A 17,018-nucleotide genomic window follows, 5' to 3' on the forward strand; every position below is an offset into this window, starting at 1 on the left:
ACGTCCCGCCCCCGCTCTTCTCTTCGAGGGTGGCTCCGCCTCTCCGCGCGTCGCGACCAATCACAACCCATGGCCGGCGCTCTCGCGGGGCGCCCCGCCCCCTTGCACCTCCCTCCAGGTAAGGCCCCGCCCCCGGCGGGGCGCGCGGCGGCGCTGGCCAATGGAGAGGGCAGAGGAGCGGACGGACGGGCGGAGCGTCCAATGGAAGCCTGGCGGGGGCGGCCGTGGGAGCTCGGGGCGGGCCGAGCGCGGAGCGGCGCCGCCATTTTGCTGCTCGGGAGCGGCGGCTGCGGAGCGGCGGGGACAGGTCGGGGCCTACCGGGCTGGGGCGGGGCCTACCGGGCTGGGGCGGGGCCTACCGGGGAGGGGAGGGGGTTGCCGGACCCCCGGCACCGACGGGGATTGGCTAGGAGGGGCTGAGGGGGCGGGGCCCAGCGCTGGAGCTCGCTGGAGGGGGCGGGGCCGTGTATGCTAATGAGTGGGCGGGGCCTGGCGGGGGTCCTCGTTTGACCTTTGCCCTCCCCTGGGGCAGGTCCCAGTGGCTGCCAGTTCATCCCAGTTCCCTGGCGGTGCCGCTCCAGTTCCTTCCCAGTGTCCCCCAGCCCCTCCCAGTCCCCCCCAGTCCCTTCCAGTGGCCCCCCCCAGCTCATCCCAGCCCCTCGCAGCTCCACCCAGTGCCTCCCAGTACCTCCCAGTTCATCCCAGTGCTCTGTAGTGCTTTTTATTACCCCATCACTCCATCTCAGTGTTTCCCATTACCTCACAGTTCATGCCAGTGTCTCCCAGTTCATCCTAGTTGCCCCCACAGGTCATCCCAATCCCTCCCAGTGCTGCCCAGTTGCCCCCCAATGCCTCCCAGTCCCCACCTAGTTCCCCCCACTACTCCCCAGTTTCCCCCTACCCCCTCCCAGTTTCTCCCAGTTCCTCCCAGTCACGCTGTCCCCCACAGGTACCAGCACCATGGAGTACGAACGCAGGTAAGGGGGACCTGGGGGGACCCCAAAACTGGAGCCCTGTGGGGGGGGGGGGTGGTGACATTTGGGGACCCCATGGAGGGGAGGAGACATTTGGGGGCCCCCTAAGGGGGGAGGGGACATTTGGGGACCCTTGAGGGGGGCATTTTGGGGACCCCAAGGGGGGAGGGGACACTGGGGACCCCTGGGGGAGGGTGGGGACATTTGGGGACCCCCCCCAACACCCACCCCCCTCTCCCAGGGGGGGTCGCGGGGACCGGACGGGACGCTACGGGGGCACCCCAGCCCCTCCCGAAGAAGGCTCCCGTACCCAACGGGATCACGACTATCGTGACATGGACTATCGTGGCTACGGGGGTCCCCCGGAGGGCCCCCCCGCCCCTGGGACCCCCCCTCAGGTGGGTGCCGATCGCTCGGGTCCCCTCCCCAGACACCTGGGGTCCCCCCCACCCACCTTCCCCCCCGCTTTGTCCCCCCCTCCCAGGCTTCCTACGAGGGTTCGGAGCCCCCCCGGAAGCGAGACCCCGCCCCGGCCCCCCCGACGTTACCGTTCGGTGCCGACGGTGACTACCGGGACCAGGATTACCGGCCCGAAGCGACCGAGGAGGAGCCGCGGGCCAGCACCATCGTCATGCTCCGCATGCTGCCCCAGGCCGCCACCGAGAATGATGTAAGCCACACCCCCTCGGCTAAGCCCCACCCCTTCAGAGGGACGCTGGCCCTTTAAATCCACGGCCTGTTTGCCGGAGGGCTGCCTTATAAGGAATTAGCCACGCCCCCATTGTCTCGGGCGTGCCTGGTGGGTTGGCCACGCCCCCTGTGCTTGGCCACACCCTCTCAGATAAGCCCCGCCTCTCTGGGGTGGCACCACGCCCACTGGAGCTGTAGTGGCTGGGTCTCTACCAATCACCTTGGGGACCATTGGCCATGCCCCTTAGCTCGACCACACCCCTTGTATCTAGCCACACCCCCTCATCTAAGCACCGCCCCTTGGGCGGGGCCACCAGTCAAATCCCACTGAGGGGGCGGGGCCAAGCCTTTCGATAGCACCCCATGGGGTGGGCTAGCCACGCCCCCTCCCTCTGACCACGCCCCTTGGGTGGCCCTGCTGTCTTTTGGGCTGTTGGCCACGCCCCTTTGGCCACGCCCCCCGGCCACACCCCTTTGCCCCTTTAGCTCCATTGAGCTGCCCACCCCTACCCAAGCCACGCCCCCTCCCCTCAGGCCACGCCCCCTCCAGGGTCCCCCGGGTGCCCCCCCAAACCCCCGGGTGCCCCCCCAGACCCCCGGGTGCTCCCCCCAGACCCCAGGGTCCCCCTGACGCCGGGTGTCCCGTGTCGCCCCCCCCAGATCCGGGCGCAGCTGCAGGCGCAGGGGGTGCAGCCCCGCGAGGTGCGACTGATGCGCAACAAGTCCTCAGGTGAGCCCCGACAGATGGGTGCCCTTCAGGGTGAGGGTGGGGGGCACCCGGAGACCCAGATCCCTTTTTGGGGGCACCCACCCGCCTGGGTCTCTTGGGAAGGGGGGTGGGGGTGGGTGGGCGCAACCCTATTCATGTTGAGGGGCACCCTTGGGTGCTGGTCCCATCCCCAAGGGGCACCCAAGGGTGGTGGTTCCATCTCTAGGGGCACCCAGGGGTGCTGGTGCTAGATTTGGGGGGCACCCAGGGGTGCCTGCTATTCCCAAGGAGCACCCAGGGGTGCTGGGTCAGATTTGGGGGGCACCCAGGGGTGCCTGTCATTTCCCCAGGGGCACCCAGGGGTGCCAGTCTTGTCCCTAGGGAGCACCCAGGGGTGCTGCGCCGGACTTAGGGGGCACCCAGGGGTGCCTGTCCCATCTCTAGGAGCACCCAGGGGTGCTGGTCCTGTTTCCCCAGGGGCACCCAGGGGTGCCAGTCCCCTCCTCAGGAGCACCCAGGGGTGCTGACCCATCCCCAGGGGCACCCAGGGGTGCCAGTCCCAGCTCTAGGAGCACCCAGGGGTGCTGGTCCTGTTTCTCGGGGGCACCCAGGGGTGCCCGTCCCCTCCCCAGGAGCACCCAGGGGTGCTGGTCCCAGCTCTAGGGGCACCCAGGGGTGCTGGTCCTGTTTCCTGGGGGCACCCAGGGGTGCCCATCCCCTCCCCAGGAGCACCCAGGGGTGCTGCTCCCACACATTGGGGGCACCCAGGGGTGCCCGGCGCAGACCCAAGGGGCACCCAGGGGTGCCAGACCCATAGCTGGGGGCACCCGGGGGTGCCCATCTCCTGCCCAAGGGGCACCCAGGGGTGCCAGTCCCTTCCTCAGGAGCACCCAGGGGTGCTGATCCCATTGTCTGGGGGCACCCAGGGGTGCCTGTCTTCTGCCCAAGGGGCACCCAGGGGTGCCAGTCCCTTCCTCAGGCAGCACCCAGGGGTGCTGGTCCCGTCCCCAGGAGCACCCAGGGGTGCTGTTCCCTCCCCAGGGGGCACCCAGGGGTGCCCGTACAGTATCTAGGGGGTCCCGGAAGCACCTATAGGAGCTCATAGCCTATTTAGGGGGTCCCAGGGGGGTCCTAGGAGCACCCATGAGTGCCCACACCCAACCCAGGAGGTCCCAGAGGGGTCCTAGGAGCACCCGTGGGTGCCCATACCCAAACTACAGAGATCCCACGAGCACCCACGGGTGCTCATATCCTACCCAGGGGCTCCAATGGGTGCCGATATCCACCCCAAAAGACCCCAGAGGGGTCCCAGGAGCACCCATGGGTGCCCATACCCAACCTAGGAAGGTCCCAGGAGCACCCATGGGTGCCCATCCCTGCAGAGAAGCTCCCAGGGAGCACCCACACCCTACCTGAGGATCCCGGGGTGGGGTGGGGGGGGGTTGTCCAGTAGCACCCAAGGGTGCCCATCCCACTCCAGGTGATCCCTGGGGGGTCCCAGGGGCACCCAAGGGTGCCCATACCTCACCCAAGGGGTCTCAGGGGTGCCCATACCCAAGACAGGGCATCCCAGGAGCACCCATGGGTGCCCACCCCCACCCTAGGTGATCCCAGAAGCACCCACGGGTGCCCACCCCGACCCCCAAAATACCCAACGTGGGGAGGAGCACTCATGGGTGCTTATACCCAGCCCGGGAGGGGTGGCGGTGGCGGGGGGTGTCCTTAGCGGGTAACCTGGGCTAGGGCGGGGGCACCCATGGGTGCTCTCCCTGACGGTTTCGCCCCCCCCCCCCCCCCCCCCCCGTCGGGTCCTTCCAGGTCAGAGCCGCGGCTTCGCCTTCGTGGAGTTTAACCACGTCCAGGACGCGGCGCGGTGGATGGACGCCAACCAGGTCGCTCCCCTCCCCCAAAACGGGTGCTGGGTCCTTCCCCGGGCCCCACCCCCACCCCGCGGTGGGTGCTGGGTGCCCTCTCACGGCCGCCGCCTTCTTTACGGCCGTGGGGCGATGGTGCGAGATGCTCATGCGAAACTATTGGGTGCCCTCGTGCGAGCCCCTCGTGTGAAACCCCCGTGTGCAAAACCCTTGGGCACCCTTGTGCGAGACCTTTGGGCACCCTCGTGCGAAATCCCCGTGCAAAACCCTTGGGCACCCTCATGCGAGACTCTTGGGCGAGACCCTCGTGGGAAACTCTTGTGCGCCCTTGTGCAAAACCCCCGGTTCAAACCCCTTGGGCGCCCTTGTGCGAGACCCTTGTGCGAGACCCTCGTGCACCCCGTGCCAGGCCCTTGTGCAAACTTGTGCGAAAGCCTCGTGTCCCTTGGGCGAGCCCTTGCACGCACCTGCGCGAGACCCTTGTGTGCCCTCGTGAGACCCCTGTGCGAGTCTGGTGTGATCTTTGTGTGCGACTCTCGTGCCCCCTCGTGCAAAACGTTCGCGCGGCTCTTGTGCAAACTCTTGCACGCTGTCGCGAAACCCTTGTGCGCCCTCGTGCGAGACCCTTGCGTGACCCTGGTGCGAGCCTTTATGCGGTCCTGTGCAAGATCGTTGCATGGTCCTTGCGTGAGACCCTTGTGCAAGCCTCGTGCGAGCCCTCATGCAAGCGCTGTGTGAGACCTTCGCATGACCCTTGTGCAAGCCCTTGTGCAAGCCCTTGTGCGCCCTTGCGAGACGGTGCGCTCTTGTGCGAGACCCTCGTGCACCCTGGTATGAGCCCCTCGTGCGAGCTATGGGAGAGCCTTGGGAGAGCCCTGTGCGAGCCCTCGTGCGCTCTCGTGCAAGCCCTGGTGTGAGGCCTTATTGCCCTCCTTTGTGAGCCCTGGCGCGAACCCTCGTGAGCTCTGGTGCCCGCTGATGCGCTCTTGTGCGAGGGCGGGTACGAACCCTAGTGCGAGCCTTGGCGTGAGTCTGTGGCCTCGTGCAAGCCCTCGTGCCTGCTGGTGCCAACCCTCGTGCAAGCCCTTGTGCTCTCTGGTGTGAGCTCTGGTGCAGCCTTTGTGCCTACTCGTGCAAGCCTTGGTGCGAGGGTTACACGCGGGTGGGCGTAAGCCCTGGTGCCCCCTCCTACGAACCCTTGTGTAAGCCCTGGTGTGAGGTCTGGTGCAAGGGCCATGCGAGCTCTTGTGCGAGCGCTCGTGCCCCCTGGTATGAACCCTGGATTGTGCCCTCGTACGAGCCTTTGTCCCCTGGTGCAAGCCCTCGTGCGAGCCATTGTGCCCCCCCGGTATGAACCCTGGTTTGGCCCCTGGTGCGAGCCTTCGTGCGAGCCTCGGTGTGCCACAGTATGAACCCTGATGCAAGCCCTTGTGCCTCCTCGTGCAAGCCCTGGTGTAAGCCTTCACGTGCCTTTGTGCGAGCCCTGGTGCCCCCCTCGTGCGAGGCCTCGTGCGAGTCCTTGTGCCACCTGCCGTGCCCCTCTTTTGCGAGCCCTCGTGCCCCCCGGTATGAACGCTGGCGTGAGCCCTGGTGCCCCCTCGTGCAAGCCTTCACACGAGGGCCACGCGAGCGTGTGTGCGAGCCCTCGTGCCCCCCTCGTGCAAGCCCTCATCCCCTCTGGTTCAAATTGTGGCGCGAGCCCTTGTGCCCCCTGGTTCAAGCCCTGGTGCGCCTCTCGTGCGAGGTCTCCTATGTGCTACCCGGTACGATCTCTGGTGCAAACCCTCATGCGAGGCCTCCCGCGAACCCCGGTGCCCCGCTGTCTCGATCTCTCGTGCGAGCCCTCATGCCCCCCTGGTGCAAACCCCGCCGTGACCCTTCCCTCCCCCCTCCCTTGTGCGAGCCCCGGCATGACCCCTCGTGGCGAGCTCCTCCAATCCCCCTCCCTTCCCCCCAAAACGCACCCTCGCGCCCCCCTCCCGCCGTCCCTCGTCTGAAGGCCGTGGCGGGGGCGGGCGCGAGCCCTCGTGCGAGCCCTCGTGCGAGCACGTGCGTGTGTCCCCCTTGCAGCAGGGGCTGAGCCTGCTGGGGCAGCGCGTCTCCCTGCACTACAGCGACCCCAAGCCCAAGATCAACGAGGACTGGCTCTGCGCTAAGGTGGGGGGGTTTGGGGGGGGTCCTGGGGGGTTTGGGGGGCCCTGAGGGGTCCTGGGGGGTTTGAGGGGGTTCTGAGGGGTCCCTGGGGGTTCTGGGGGGGCCCTGAGGGGTCCCTAGGGTGGTTAGGGGGTATCATGGGGGGTTTTGGGGGGGTCCTGGGGGGGTTGGGAGGTTCTGGGGGGGTCCCTGGGGGTTCAGGGGGGGTCCTGAGGGGTCCCTGGGGCATTTTGGGGCGATCATGGGGGGTTTTGGGGGGGTTCTGAGGCATTTGGGGGGCCCTGAGGGGTCCCGGGGGGGGGGTTTGGAGGGTCTCTGGGGGGTTTTTGGGGGGTCCTGGGGGGCTTGGGGGGATCCTGAGGGGATCATGGGGGGTTTTTGGGGGGTTCCTGGGGGTTTTGGGGGCGTCCCTAGGGGTCCTGGGGGATTTGGGGGGTCCTGAAGGATCTTGGGGGGTCCCTGGGGTTTATGGGGGTTTTGGGGGTCCTGGGGTGTGATTTGGGGTCCCGGGGTGGAGGGATGTATGTGTGGTGCGGTGCAGGATTTTGGGGTGCAGCGGGGGGTTTTGGGGTGCCCGGCAGTGCGGGGTGCAGAACTTCAAGCGGCGGGAGAAGTGCTTCAAGTGCGGCGTCCCCAAAGCCGGTGAGTCACCCCAAAACCCCCTGATTTCACGCCAAAAATATTGGGGTCCTCCCACCCCAACACCCGAGGTGTCCCCAAAGTTAATGTAGGGGTCCCCCAAAATTGTCCTGGAGGGTCCCCAAAGTCGCTGGGGGGGAACCCCAAAATGCCGCTGGGAGGAGGGGAGGAATTTTGGGGTTCAGCCACGAGATTTGGGATTCAAATACCAGATTTTGGGGTTAAAGAACAAAATTTTGGGGTTGAACAACCCAGATCTGGGGTTCAACCCCCCATCTTTGCGATTAAACTCCCCAGATTTGGGGTTTGGCCCCCAGATTTTGGGGTTCAACCACCAGATTTTGGGGCTCCACCACTAAATTTAGGGTTCAAGCACCAAATTTTGGGGTTCCATCACCAAATATGGGGTTCATTGTCCAGATTTTGGGGTTTAAGCACCAGATTTTGGGGTTCAGCCCCAGATTTTGGGCTTGCACTACCGAATTTTGGCATTAAGCCACCAGATTTTGGGGTCCAACCATGAAACTTTGGGGTTCCATCACCAAATATGGGGTTCAGCCCCCAGATTTTGGGGTTCAACCACCCAACTTGGGGGTTCAATGACAAATTTTGGGGTTTGGCCCCCAGATTTTGGGGTCCACCCACCAAATTTTGGTACTAAACCACCAGATTTTGGGGCTCAACTACCAAATTTTGGGGCTCCATCACCAAATATGGGGTTCAGCCCCCAGATTTTGGGGTCTGACCACCAAATTTTGGGGTTCCACCACCAAATATGGGGTTCAGCCCCCAGATTTTGGGGTCCACCCACTAAATTGGGGGTTCCACCACCAAATTTTGGCATTAAGCCACCAGATTTTGGGGTTCCATCACCTAATATGGGGCTCAGCCCTCAGATTTTGGGGTCCAACCACCAAATTTTGGGGTTCCACCACCTAATATGGGGCTCAGCCCCCAGATTTTGGGGGTCGAGCCCCCAGATTTGGGGGTTCTCCCTCCAACCACGGGCCCGTCTCTGTTTCGGGGCGCAGAAGCGGAGCAGCGAGGGCCCGGGGGTCCCCGCCCCGAATTGGTGCCGGGGGGGGCGGGGCTGCTGCCCCTCCCCCAACCCTACGGCCCCACCCTGGGGGGGACCCCGGGTGCACCCCAAAGTGGGACAGAGCCGGGAGCCGATAACGCCAACGACAGTGAGTTTTTGGGGGGCGGGGGGTGGGGCCTGTTGCCAGGGGGCGGGGCTTGTTGCCAGGGGGCGGGGCTTACAGTGCTTCCAGCCCCCTTCCCAGCTCCCGAAACGTCCCTTAAATCTCGGGGTCCCCCCCCCCCGCCCCTTCCAGCCATCATCCTCCGCAACCTGCACCCCCAAAGCAGCCTGGAGTCCATCTTGGCCGCCCTCGCCCCCTTTGCCGCGCTCTCGGCCGCCAACGTTCGCGTCATCAAGGACCGGCAGACCCAGCTCAACCGCGGCTTCGCCTTCGTCCAGCTCGCCACCATCGTGGTGGGTTCCGACCCCGTGTTTCCGACCCCGATTTGGTTTTTTTGGGGGGGGGGGGGGGGGGTGGGTGTGGGGACGCCCCCGCTCACCCTGGGTACCCCCTTCCCCCCCCCCAGGAAGCCTCCCAGCTGTTACAGATGTTGCAGGCCCTGCACCCCCCCCTCCACATCGACGGCAAAAGCATCAATGTCGAGTTCGCCAAAGGCTCCAAGCGGTGAGGCCCCGCCCACTGCCCCAGGCCCCGCCCACTGCCCCAGGCCCCGCCCACTGCCCCAGGCCCCGCCCACCAACCTAGGCCCTGCCCACACACCTCAGGCCCCGCCCACAAACCCCAGCCCCACCCACTGGTCACAAGCCCCGCCCACTGCCCCAGGCCCTGCCCACTGCCCCAGGCCACGCCCACCAACCTAGACCCCGCCCACACACCTCAGGCCCCGCCCACAAACCCCAGCCCCCACCCACTGGTCACAAGCCCCGCCCACCAGCCCTCAGGCCCTGCCCACAACCCCAAGCCCCGCCCACCAGCCCCAGGCCCCGCCCAGCCTATGGAATGCCCATAGGGCTGATACAGAGCCCTGCCCAGGCACTAAGCCCCGCCCACAAGGCCCAAGCCCCACCCACTCTGTCTAAGCCCCACCCCCTCATGTCTAGTACCCACCCCACATCACCCCAGCCCCGCCCCCAAAGCTATTAAGCCCCACCCACCCTGCATAAGCCCCGCCCACTGCTCATAAGCCACACCCACACTCTGTGGCTTGGCCCCGCCCCCGTGGCGAGGCCCCGCCCCTAACCCCACCCTCCCAGGGAGGTGCAGGGGGCGGGGCCAGGGGAGGGCCCGCCCCGCGCCAGCGCTGCCTCTGTGGCTTCGACTGCCATTGCTGCTGCCCAATGGGCGCTCTCCCAGGTGGGTGGGGCTTGTGGGGGGCGGAGCTTCAGGGATGGGCGGGGATGTGGCCTGAGGGGGCGGGGCTGGGAACCTGGGGGCGGGGCTTAGGCTGAGTGGGCGGGGCTTGGGCTGGGTGGGCGGGACTTCTTGGAGAGGATGGGGCTTTGTGGGGGCGGGGTTTTGCAGTGGGTGGGCGGGGCTTGCAACCCAGGGGCGTGTCTGGGTGAGATGGGCGGGGCTCTAGAGAAAGGGGCGTGTCCTGACCCTGGCCACGCCCCTTCCCACAGGCTGCCCCGGGTGGAGAAACCACCTGGGCCGGGGGGGAGGAGCCTCCCAGTGACTTCACCAGCTTCTACCAATCGGAGGAGAGCTTCACCACGCCCGCCCCTGCCCTCTATGGCTCCGCCTACCTGAAGGCCCCCGCGGCCCCGCCCCCTGCTCCCGCCCTCTCTGGCTCCGCCCCTGCCAAGGGTGATGGCCCCGCCCCTGGTGAGTGCCCCGCCCCCGGCACCCTATGGGCGGCCCAGGCACCTATAGAAACCCTGGAACACCCTATGGGGGGCCCAGGACACCTATAGAAATCATGGAACACCCTATGGGGGGCCCAGGACACCTATAGAAATCGTGGAACAGCCTATAGGGGGGCCCAGGCACCCAGGACACCTATAGAAACCCTGGAACACCCTATGGAAGCTCCAGGCCAGCCTATAGGAGGCCCCAAAACCGCTATGGAATCCTTTGGACACCCTATAGAATGCCCTGAATACCCTATAGAGAGTCCAGGACACCCTATAGCAGCTCCCAGACCCCTATAGAAGCCCCAGGACACCCTATAGGAGCCCCAAAACGCCCTATAGAGAGTGCAGGACGCCCTATAGAGAGCCCAAGACACTCTATAGAGAGTATAGAGCACCCTATAGCAGCTTCCAGACACCTATAGAAAGCGCAGTACGCCTTATGGAAGCCCCAGGGCGCTCTATGGAAAGCCCAGGACACTCTATATGATTCCCAGCACACAGGTATAGGAGCCCCAGGACACCCTATAGCATCCCCAGGACACTCTGTAGAATTGCCAGAACACCCTATAGCAGCTCCCAGACACCTATAGGATCCCTGGCACACCCTATAGGGTCCCTGGCACACCCCGTAGGGTCCCCGGCACACCCTATAGGGTCCCCAGCACACCCTATAGGGTCCCTGGCACACCTATAGCTCCCTCCCCCAGGCGCAGAGGAGCCGGCGGTGCCGGGGCTGGACCCCCCGGGGGGAGGGGGCGGCTCCTTCCCCCGCGCCCCCCCTGGAGCCCCCCCGTACCCCTCCCCTGCTGCCGAAAGCCCCGCCGGGAACCCCCCGGGAGCCCCCACCCAGGTGGGTACCCCGAAACAGGGGGGGACCTGAAACGGGGGGGGGGACCCTGAAAGTGGGGGGGGACACCCGAAAGTGGGGGGGGGACACCCTGAAATTGGGGGGGACATCCCAAAAGGGGGGGGACACACCCAAAAGTGGGGGCTGGACCCTGAAAGTGGGGGAGACCCCAAAAGTGGGGGGGGACCAGAAAGTGGGGGGAACACCCCAAAAGTGGGTGGGGGATCCCAAAAGTGGGGGGAGGGAAATGGAGGGTTGCGGGGGGGGGGGCAGGGGGAAATGGGGGGTTGGGGGGTGGAGAGGGAGGGATTTTGGGGGTGGGGGGTCATTTTGGGGTGCTCCCCCCCCCCAGAGCTACGCGGGGTCCCTCAAGACCGAGACCCCCAGCCCGGCCCCCCCCGGGCCCCCCCCGGCCGCCCCCCCCAGTTCTGAGTCCTACGGCCAGTACCGTAAGTTTTGCGGGGGGGGAATTTGGGGGGGTCCTGAAGGGGGTTGGGGGGGTCTCTGGGTTTTTGGAGGGGCCGGTGGGGGGGATTTTAGGGGGATCTGGGGGGGGGTTGTTACATTTTGGGGGGGCTGAAGGGTTTGGGGGGGTCCTGGGGGGGATTTGGGGGGGTCCTGGGGGCGTTGGAGGATTTTGGGGGGGCCACAGGATTTTTGGGGGGCCCTTGGCGTTTTGGGGGGGGCCTTATATTCTTTACATAGCCGCGCACGACAATTTTTTTTTTGGGGGGGGGTCCTGAGCAACTCGGGGAGCTCCCCAGACCTTTGGGGGTCTGTCAAGGTTTTGGGGTGACCCCCAGAATTTTGGGAGGGCACCAGTGACCCCCCTTTTCCCCACCCCCCCACCCCCCCAGCGGTTCCAGATGTTTCCACCTACCAGTACGACGAGACGTCGGGGTACTACTACGACCCCCTCACCGGCCTCTACTACGACCCCCACTCCCAGGTGAGGAGGATTTTGGGGTGCAGGGGGTCCCCCCAATCCAACCGGTAAAATTTTGCCCCGAAAAACGGCGATTTTGGAGCCAAAAATGAGGTTTTAAAGCCAGGAAATGGTTTTGGGGTGAAAAATAAAGATTTTGGGAGCGGGAGGGGTGTTTAGATTTTGAGGGGGTTTTGGGGTGCTGAGGAGGGATTTGGGGGTGTCCCCTCTCACCCATTGGTGGGAATTTGGGGTGAAAACTTGTGGTTTTGGGGCTAAAAAAAGGCGGTTTAAGGCCAGGAGGGGTTTTGGGGAGAAAAAGGGGGATTTGGGGGGCACACTGCGGCTTGTTTTGGGGTGCAGGGGGGGATTTTGGGGGTGCAGGGCTCAATTTTGGGGGTTCAGGGGTCAATTTTGGGGGTCCTGGGGGTCAATTTTGGGGTCCAAGGCCCCTTTTTTGGGGTCCCGGGCCCCATTTTTGGGGTGTAGGGATCAATTTTGGGGGTTAGGGGGCCATTTTTGGGGTCCCAGGGCTCAATTTTGGGGTCCCAGGCCCCTTTTTTGGAGGGCAGGGTGTCACTTTTGGGGTCCTTGGGGCCATTTCTGGGGTGCAGGGGGGTCATTTCTGGGGTCCCGGGCCCCATTTTTGGGGTGCAGGGAGTCAATTTTGGGGTTCTGGGGCTCAATTTCAGGCTCCCGCGGGGGGGGGGGGGGGGCGCGGCAATTTTGGGTTCCAGCCCCCCATGTCAGTGCAGGGACCCTTCCAGCCCCCCTGACCCCCACCCTGACCCCCACCCTGACCCCCCCCAGTACTACTACGACGCGGGGGCGGGGCAGTACCTGTACTGGGACGGGGAGCGTCGCACCTACCTGGCGGCCCCCCCCGCCGAACCCCCCCCCGGCCCCCCCGGGCCCCCGGGCCCCCCCAAGGAGCCCAAGGACAAGAAGGAGAAGCACAAGACGAAGACGGCTCAGCAGGTCAGCACCCATGGGTGCTACCCCGGCGGCACCCGTCCCTAACGGGACCCTACCCCGGGGTGGGGGAAGGGGGGGCTCTGTGGGATGCCCCCAGCGCCCGGTGTCCTGTACCAGCACCCTGGGGTGGGGGGTGGGTGGGGAGCGCACCCATGGGTGCTCCTGGACGGTAAGGGTGCCCGTAGGGTTTTGATAGCGCCCAGGGGTGCTCATAGACCCCAATGGCACCCATGGGTGCTCACGGGCCCTGGTAGTACCCATGGGCCCTCAATGGCACCCATGGGTGCTTATAGACCCCAATAGCACTCATGGGTGTTTGTGGGTCCTGATAGTATGTGGGGGGCCTCAGTAGCACCCAGGGGGGTTCATAGAACCCAATAGTGCCAACAGGTCCTTAATAGCACCCATGGGTGCTCATGGACCCTAATAGCACCCATGGATCTTTAATAGCACCCATGAGTGTTTATGGACTCCAGTAGTACCCGTGGGTGTCCATAGATCCCAATAGCACCCACGGGTGCTCACAGACCCCAGTAGCACCCATGGGTCCTTCTCCATCTCAATAGCACCCATGGGGCATCAATAGCACCCATGGGTCCCTCTCCATCCCAATAGCACCCATGGATCCACGTAGACCCCAAGAGCACCCATGGGTCCTCAATAGTACCCATGGGTCCCTCTTCATCTCAATAGCACCCATGGGTGCTCACAGACCCCAAGAGCACCCCCGGGTCCCTCTCCATCCCAATAGCACCCATGGGTGCTCACAGACCCCAACACCCCCCATCTCCCCACCCCCCAGCACCCAGCATTCTCCCTCCGCTCCAACCCCACCCCGCGACTCCCTGTAGACCCCAATAGCCCCCCACAGGTGCTGCGTTCCCCCCCACCCCCCCCCACCCTAACAGCACCCATGGGTGCCCAGATCGCCAAGGACATGGAGCGGTGGGCGCGCAGCCTGAACAAGCAGCGGGAGAGCGGGCGCAGCGCCGGGCCCCCCCCACCCCCCCGTGAGGACGAGAGGCGCGAGGCGGCTGCTGCCGACGCCGGTTACGCCATCCTGGAGAAGAAGGTGGCACCCATGGGTGCTGGGGGGGTGGGAGTGGGGGGGGGGAGGGGGGGAGGGGTGCGAGGGTGGTGGTGGTGGGGAGGGTATGGGTGCTATGGGGCTGTGGGAGGTTATGGGGGGTATAGGAGGCTGTGGGTGTTGGGGGGGGGCTGTGGGTGCTGTGGGGTGGGTATGGGTGCTATGGGGTGCTATAGGGGGCTGTGGGTGCCATGGGGGGTTATGGGTGCTGTGGGGTGCTATGGGTGCTATGGGGTGGGTATGGGTGCTATGGGGGGCTGTGGGTGCTGGCAGCTGAGTACAACATAGAAGCACCGTGTCCACTGTGGGGCTGCAACGAGCCCCCCCACCCCCAGCACCCATGGGTGCCCCCCTGACCCCCCCCCCCCCCCCCCCAGGGTGCTCTGGCCGAGCGGCAGCACCCACCCGTGGAGCTGCCCAAGCTGGTGAGCGACGAGCGGCTGGTGAGCCCGGACCCCTGGGTGCTGTGGGTGCCCCCCTGCCACCCCTGGGTGCCCACCCCACCCCTGGGTGCCCCCCCCCAGACCCCTGCACCCCACCCTGTACCCCTGGGTGCCCCCCCATCCTCCTCCTCCTCTTCCTCCCCCCCCCAGTCCTGGCTGCCTCCCCACCCATGGGTGCCCCCCCAGACCCCCCCCCTTTGCTCCCCCATCCCTCCCTCCTCCTTTCCCTCCCCCCTCCCATCCATCCCCCCAGCTCCCACCTCCCCCCACCCATGGGTGCCCCCCGTCCTCCTCCTCCTCTTCCTCCCTCCTCCAATCCTACCTACCCCCCCCCACCCATGGGTGTCCCCCCCAGACCCCCCCCTTTCCCCCCCCTTTCCCCCCCCATCCCTCCTCCTCCCCCCCTTCCCCCCCCCATAGGTGCCACCCCCCACCCATGGGTGCTCCCCCCCCCAGAGCCCCCCGCGGGGGCTGGTGGCCGCCTACAGCGGGGAGAGCGAGAGCGAGGAAGAGGGGGAGCGCGGCCCCGAGCGCCCCGGGGAGCCCCTGACCGACTGGCACAAGCTGGCCTGCCTGCTCTGCCGCCGCCAGTTCCCCAGCAAGGAGGCCCTGCTGCGCCACCAGCAGCTCTCGGGGCTCCACAAGGTACCCCAAAAAAAACAGCACCCCAAATATTGGGGGGGACACACCCCCCCCACCCCGCAGATCTTGGGGAACCCCCCCGTGGGGTGCTGAGCCCGCTTCAAGGGCCACTGTGGGTCTTTAAGGGGGTTTTGGGGGACCCCCCTGGGATGTCGGGGTCCTCCTAGAGGTTTTGGGGACCCCCATAAATCTTGGGGACCCCCTTCGAATTTTGGGGACCCCCCCGTGGGGTGCTGAGCCCGCTTCAAGGGCTATTGGGGCTCTTTAAGGGGGTTTTGGGGGACCCCCCTGGGATGTCGGGGTTCTCTTGGAGGTTTTGGGGACCCCCCCCGAGGTCTTGGGGACCCCCCCGTGGGGTGCTGGGGCTGCTTTGGGGGCTCTTTGAGGAGCTTTGGGGCCCCCATGAGATTTTTGGGGTGCCCCCCCCCCCCCCCCCCAGCAAAACCTGGAGCTGCAGCGCCGGAGCCACCCGCCCCCCCCCGAGGGGCTGGACCGAGGGGACATGGAGGTGGGTGGGGGCACCCATGGGTGCTGGGGGGGGTACGGGGGGTAGGGGCAGTCATGGGTGGGGGGGGGGGGGAATCTGGGGACTGGGGGGCACCCATGGGTGCTGGGTGGTAGGGGGGGCACCCATGGGTGTTGGGGGGGGCATGGGGGGTAGGGGCAGTCATGGGTGTGGGGAGGGGATCTGGGGACTGGGGGGCACCCATGGGTGCTGGGGCGGGAATCTGAGGACTGGGGGGCACCCATGGGTGTTGGGGGGGGCATGGAGGTGGGTGGGGGTGGAGGGGGGATAGGGAGCACCCATAGGTGCTGGGGGGCTCTTGGGGCACCCATGGGTAGCTGAGGGGGGATTTTGGGGCACCCTGGGGGCTGGGGAGCACCCATGGGTGCTATGTGATCCCTGGGGGTGCTGAGGGCACCCATGGGTGCTGCCTGCCCCCCCCCCCCAGATGAAGTACCGGGACCGTGCAGCCGAGCGGCGGGAGAAGCAGGGGGGCCCCGACCCCCCCGAGCCCAAGCGGCGCAAATTCGGGGGGGCCCCCCCCACCCTCGGGTGAGCACCCGGCACCCACCCCCACCCAGGGGTGCCCCGGCTGGGGGGGGGGGGGGGGGGCAAAAGTGGGGGCTGGGGGGGGTGGGGGAACCCCAAAAGTGGGTGCTGGGGGGGGACGACCCCAAAAGTGGGTGCTGGGGGGGGTGCTGGGGGTGTCCCCGGGTGGGTGCCCCGTGGGTGCCCCCGCGTGACGGTGGGTGGGTGCCGCAGGGCAGCGGAGCGGCCCCTCCCCCGTGACCCCCCCCCGGGCTGCCGCGTGCTGCCGGGCCCCGCCGGGACGGAGAGGGGGGGGCGGCGGCGGCACCAGGTCAGGGGGGACACGGGTGGGGTGACACGGGTGGGGGGGGGGACACGGGTGGGGGGGGAGACACGGGTGGGGGACACGGGGGGGGGATGGGGGGACACGAGTGGGGGAGACACGGGGGGGAGGGACAGGTGGGGGGGATGGGGGGACACGAGTGGGGGAGACACGGGTGGGGGGGACACGGGGGGGACACGGGGGGAGGGACACGGGTGGGGGGGACATGGGTGGGGGGGAGACACGGGGGGGAGATGGGTGGGGGGGATGGGGGGACACGAGTGGGGGAGACACGGGGGGACACACGGGTGGGGGACACACGGGGGGGAGGGACGGGTGGGGGGGACATGGGTGGGGGAGAGACGGGGAGGAGACGGGGGGAGACACGGGTGGGGGGACGGGGGGGACACGGGTGGGGGGACGGGGGCGGGGATGTGGGGGACAGTGGGGGGGGCACAGGTGGGGGGGTGGGGGGGACACTGGGGGGCCCCAGCCCAGCCTGGCGCCCCGCCCCCCGGACGCCCCGCCCCCCCGACGCCCCGCCCCCTGATGCCCCGCCCCCCTGACGCCCCGCCCCCCCTGACGCCCCGCCCCCTGCCCAGGCCCCGCCCCGGCCCCGCCCCGGGACCGTGACGCGTTTCAGCGAAGGCCCCTGAAGATGCCCCGCCCCTCCCGGACACGCCCCCTCAGGCCACGCCCTCTCCTCGCGGGGCGCACACCCAAATAAGGGCATTGCCCGCCCCTCCCCGTCCGTGACACTCGGGGGGGCGGGGCCGGGCCGCGTGGCTCCTCCCCCATGTGGCCCCGC

At 67.0% G+C, this 17,018-nt stretch overlaps 1 protein-coding gene across 5 annotated transcripts; it reads left to right on the forward strand.

The window, feature by feature from the left end:
* Positions 1-28: 28 nt before the first annotated feature.
* Positions 29-16,896, forward strand: RBM10 (RNA binding motif protein 10). 5 transcript variants are annotated; one of them, XM_075738707.1, is made up of 24 exons: positions 29-307; positions 950-977; positions 1,216-1,372; positions 1,459-1,644; positions 2,325-2,394; positions 4,192-4,265; positions 6,318-6,404; positions 6,983-7,043; positions 8,072-8,227; positions 8,375-8,535; positions 8,649-8,746; positions 9,337-9,436; positions 9,706-9,907; positions 10,644-10,786; positions 11,136-11,232; positions 11,641-11,732; positions 12,519-12,686; positions 13,609-13,755; positions 14,148-14,195; positions 14,670-14,858; positions 15,295-15,363; positions 15,809-15,912; positions 16,123-16,219; positions 16,813-16,896. In XM_075738707.1, exons 1-24 carry the CDS (start codon positions 70-72, stop codon positions 16,864-16,866), a joined length of 2,826 nt encoding a protein of 941 aa, XP_075594822.1. In that variant the 5' UTR covers positions 29-69; the 3' UTR covers positions 16,867-16,896. The 5 variants fall into 5 exon arrangements, 4 of the variants coding, with proteins under 4 accessions (XP_075594822.1, XP_075594821.1, XP_075594820.1 ...); XM_075738706.1 differs by having other exon boundaries at positions 31-307; positions 6,321-6,404; positions 14,148-14,213; XM_075738705.1 differs by having other exon boundaries at positions 32-307; positions 14,148-14,213.
* Positions 16,897-17,018: the final 122 nt, after the last annotated feature.

This window comes from Balearica regulorum, chromosome 35 (assembly GCF_011004875.1).
Source record: "Balearica regulorum gibbericeps isolate bBalReg1 chromosome 35, bBalReg1.pri, whole genome shotgun sequence".
In the NCBI taxonomy this organism is placed as follows: domain Eukaryota; kingdom Metazoa; phylum Chordata; class Aves; order Gruiformes; family Gruidae; genus Balearica; species Balearica regulorum.

What these genes read in the sequence shown, in the direction of transcription:
- RBM10 (XM_075738705.1), top strand. Translation starts at nt 70, where the DNA reads ATGGCCGGCGCTCTCGCGGGGCGCCCCGCCCCCTTGCACCTCCCTCCA. An exon ending in TTCGCCAAAGGCTCCAAGCG is followed by an intron (nt 8,747 to 9,336) that starts GTGAGGCCCCGC and finishes CCACCCTCCCAG; the next exon opens with GGAGGTGCAGGGGGCGGGGC. An exon ending in GGGGCCCCCCCCACCCTCGG is followed by an intron (nt 15,913 to 16,122) that starts GTGAGCACCCGG and finishes TGGGTGCCGCAG; the next exon opens with GGCAGCGGAGCGGCCCCTCC.